The 2,788-nt window shown below is 42.5% G+C and overlaps 1 protein-coding gene across 1 annotated transcript; it reads right to left on the bottom strand.

The window, feature by feature from the left end:
• Positions 1-1,777: 1,777 nt before the first annotated feature.
• LOC307123412 (2-oxoglutarate receptor 1-like) lies at positions 1,778-2,788 on the bottom strand (the record flags this gene model as incomplete). Its single annotated transcript, XM_079811941.1, has 1 exon — positions 1,778-2,788. One exon carries the CDS (start codon positions 2,786-2,788, stop codon positions 1,778-1,780), a length of 1,011 nt encoding a protein of 336 aa, XP_079668067.1.

Below are 2,788 nucleotides of genomic sequence, written 5' to 3' on the forward strand. Positions count from 1 at the left end.
GACCAGTCCAGCATGATGAGCTACATTTTCTACTATACAATTAGGGCTTGACATTAACTGTGACTAGTGGTTTTCCAAAGTTAGAGCCACACTCTCACACACAAAAAATATTTGGTTGTTTCAACCCACGTTTAGGTCAAATATGGACAAATCCAACTGTTGATTAAAAATGTCAATTTCCAAATCAAAACATTGGGTTTGGTTGGGTTTGTCCAATGGTCGCGTTCACCGCAATTTTCCGTCATTGACAGATTTTTTTTTAGCAGTGACGGAAAAATCTGACAGATTACACTGAGGGTGATCACTGATCAATAACTTGTACTAATTCCCACCTCTGTCCACATGGTGGCGAGTGCGCTCTTGGTAAAGTTAATGGTCAACGAATGGAGTTACGTGACATTGTTTACAATATGTTTTATTGACGTTTATTTGATTCATCGATTACGTGAGACACGATATGGATTTCGGTAAGTTAGAGTGTATCATGTTTTGTTCTGTAACATAGTAAAGATCGCGTTCGCCTAATTTGCTAGTGATCTCTCGCGCCACGTTAAAGAGCGCCAAACCGGTTTGAATATTGTGATAACATTTACATAATCAGAAAGCTTCATATCAAAAGTAACAAAGCTTATTGTGATTTATTAGACAAACATTCGTGATGAACCCTGAAGTGACCCACAGTCCCTGTTTAACTTTCTCTTCTTCATAGATAAATAATTTAGCCAAATGTCAAGCTAGATGCTTGTCCTGTAAGTTCATGAATTAAAATGAAAACATGAGCAAAAGCAGAGCCTATTAAATCATTAAAATATGAAAGTTAAAATGGGCCTAATGGATTATGAAGGAATTTTTACAACCCTGTCGGATGATGGAAGTCTAATGCTGCCTTCACAATTTCTCGGAATTATCGTAAATATGAGTTTCCTAGGTAAAAATTGTACATGAACAAATTCAAAATTTGAATGCGATGATCTCGTAATCACGACTTCAGAAGTGGGAATTATTAAATTTCCGATAGCATGTGAAGGCGGCATAACTGCACGGATCCATTATACTGTTACACGTATATATTATGCTGCTCACAAAGTCCAAGCAGTATGTCTTGTTGTTAATTTCATCCAGGTCAAACATGTAAAAAATCGGACTTATCTCGTCCATCGCCACGATCCAAACCAAGACGCAAGCCAACACGCCCATCGCTTCTGCTTGATGTTGATGTGCAACGGATGCACGATCGCCACGTACCCGAAGATGGCCAGACAGGTGAGGAAGAGGATGCTGCCATAGATAACTGACTGTTTTCGCGAATACCTGCTAAGACCGGAATTTTGATGTTGTTTTGTGTGTATTTGACTGTTTAATAGATTATTAGTTAGCATATGTTAATGTCAAGCCCTGCACACAATGAATGAAACCAATTGATGCTGGACATTCATTCAGGTGATTATATTATGATAAGAGGTTCCAGGCTAAAATATATTATAAATAAGAGGTTACATTTATAAAATATCAACTTTTATATTCCACAAAAGTAAGAAAGGTATCCATGAGAGTGAGTAAATGATGGCAGAACGTTTCGCTTCATATATTGGCTATTTCACAGTGGCATTGAATCTGGCTCATAAGGCTTGAATCGCAGCTGCTTTGCTTCTATGTGATGTTGCTCATGGGTTTGTTGATCACAGCCACTTTAATGATCCCCTTAGTCTTCGACATGATCTGACCACATTTGAACAGATCCATGAAGGCCAAGGCTTGAATCGCAGCTGCTTTGCTTCTATGTGATGTTGCTCATGGGTTTGTTGATCACAGCCACTTTAATGATCCCCTTAGTCTTCGACATGATCTGACCACATTTGAACAGATCCATGAAGGCCTGCTGAAAACGATCCCCCGCCAACGTGTAGAGAGGCAAGTTGAAAATGATGTTGAGTACAGCGATCGGCCTCGAGATAATGTAGGCGGCGTGAACCCAGTGGTCCAGCATGCAGTTGGTTTCTGGAGTTTGTATCGTGTAGATTCTCAGAGCTCGTAGCACGTGAAAGGGAAGAAAACAAACCACAAAGCACGTCAATACCAATGCTATGAGTCGCCTCGCTTTAACCCGTCTCGTGCTTCCCATATGAGGTCCCTTCTTTAGTTCTTTAATGATGCGCCAATAGCAAAGACAGACCACAACCAGAGGAAGCAAATATCCCAGTACGGTCAATACCCAACTATACGGCCAGGTGATATCTGTCTTGCTGCTCGCAAAGTCCAAGCAGGATGTCTTGTTGTTTGCTGTTTCCAGTTTAAAAATTTTAAAAATTGGACTTATCTCGGCCACCGTCACAGTCCAAACCAAGATGCAAGCCAACACGCCCCATCGCTTCTGCTTGATGCTGTTCATGTGCGACGGATGCACGATCGCCACGTACCGGAAGATGGCCAGACAGGTGAGGAAGAGGATGCTGCCATACAGGTTGAAGTGGAAGATGAAGCGCACAAAGCGGCACATGACGTCCCCCAGCGTCCACGAGTCGTGGAGGACGTAGTAGTAGGTCAAGAAGGGCAAGCTGACCATGAAGAGAAGGTCAGTGATGACAAGGTTGACCATGATGATGGTGCTGCTCTTCCAGGGACGAACTTTGAGCACGTAGACCAGCAGAGCGGTGATGTTACCCACAATGCCCACGATGAAGATCGCACCGTACATGGCAGGCAGGTAGTAGCGCTTCACCTTTTCGTCCACATCGGTGCAGTTGTCACTCGAGCTGTTACTCGAGCCGTTGTAAAGGTTGCTCGCCAT

Source organism: Gobio gobio (assembly GCF_949357685.1).
Source record: "Gobio gobio genome assembly, chromosome: 3".
Classification (NCBI taxonomy): domain Eukaryota; kingdom Metazoa; phylum Chordata; class Actinopteri; order Cypriniformes; family Gobionidae; genus Gobio; species Gobio gobio.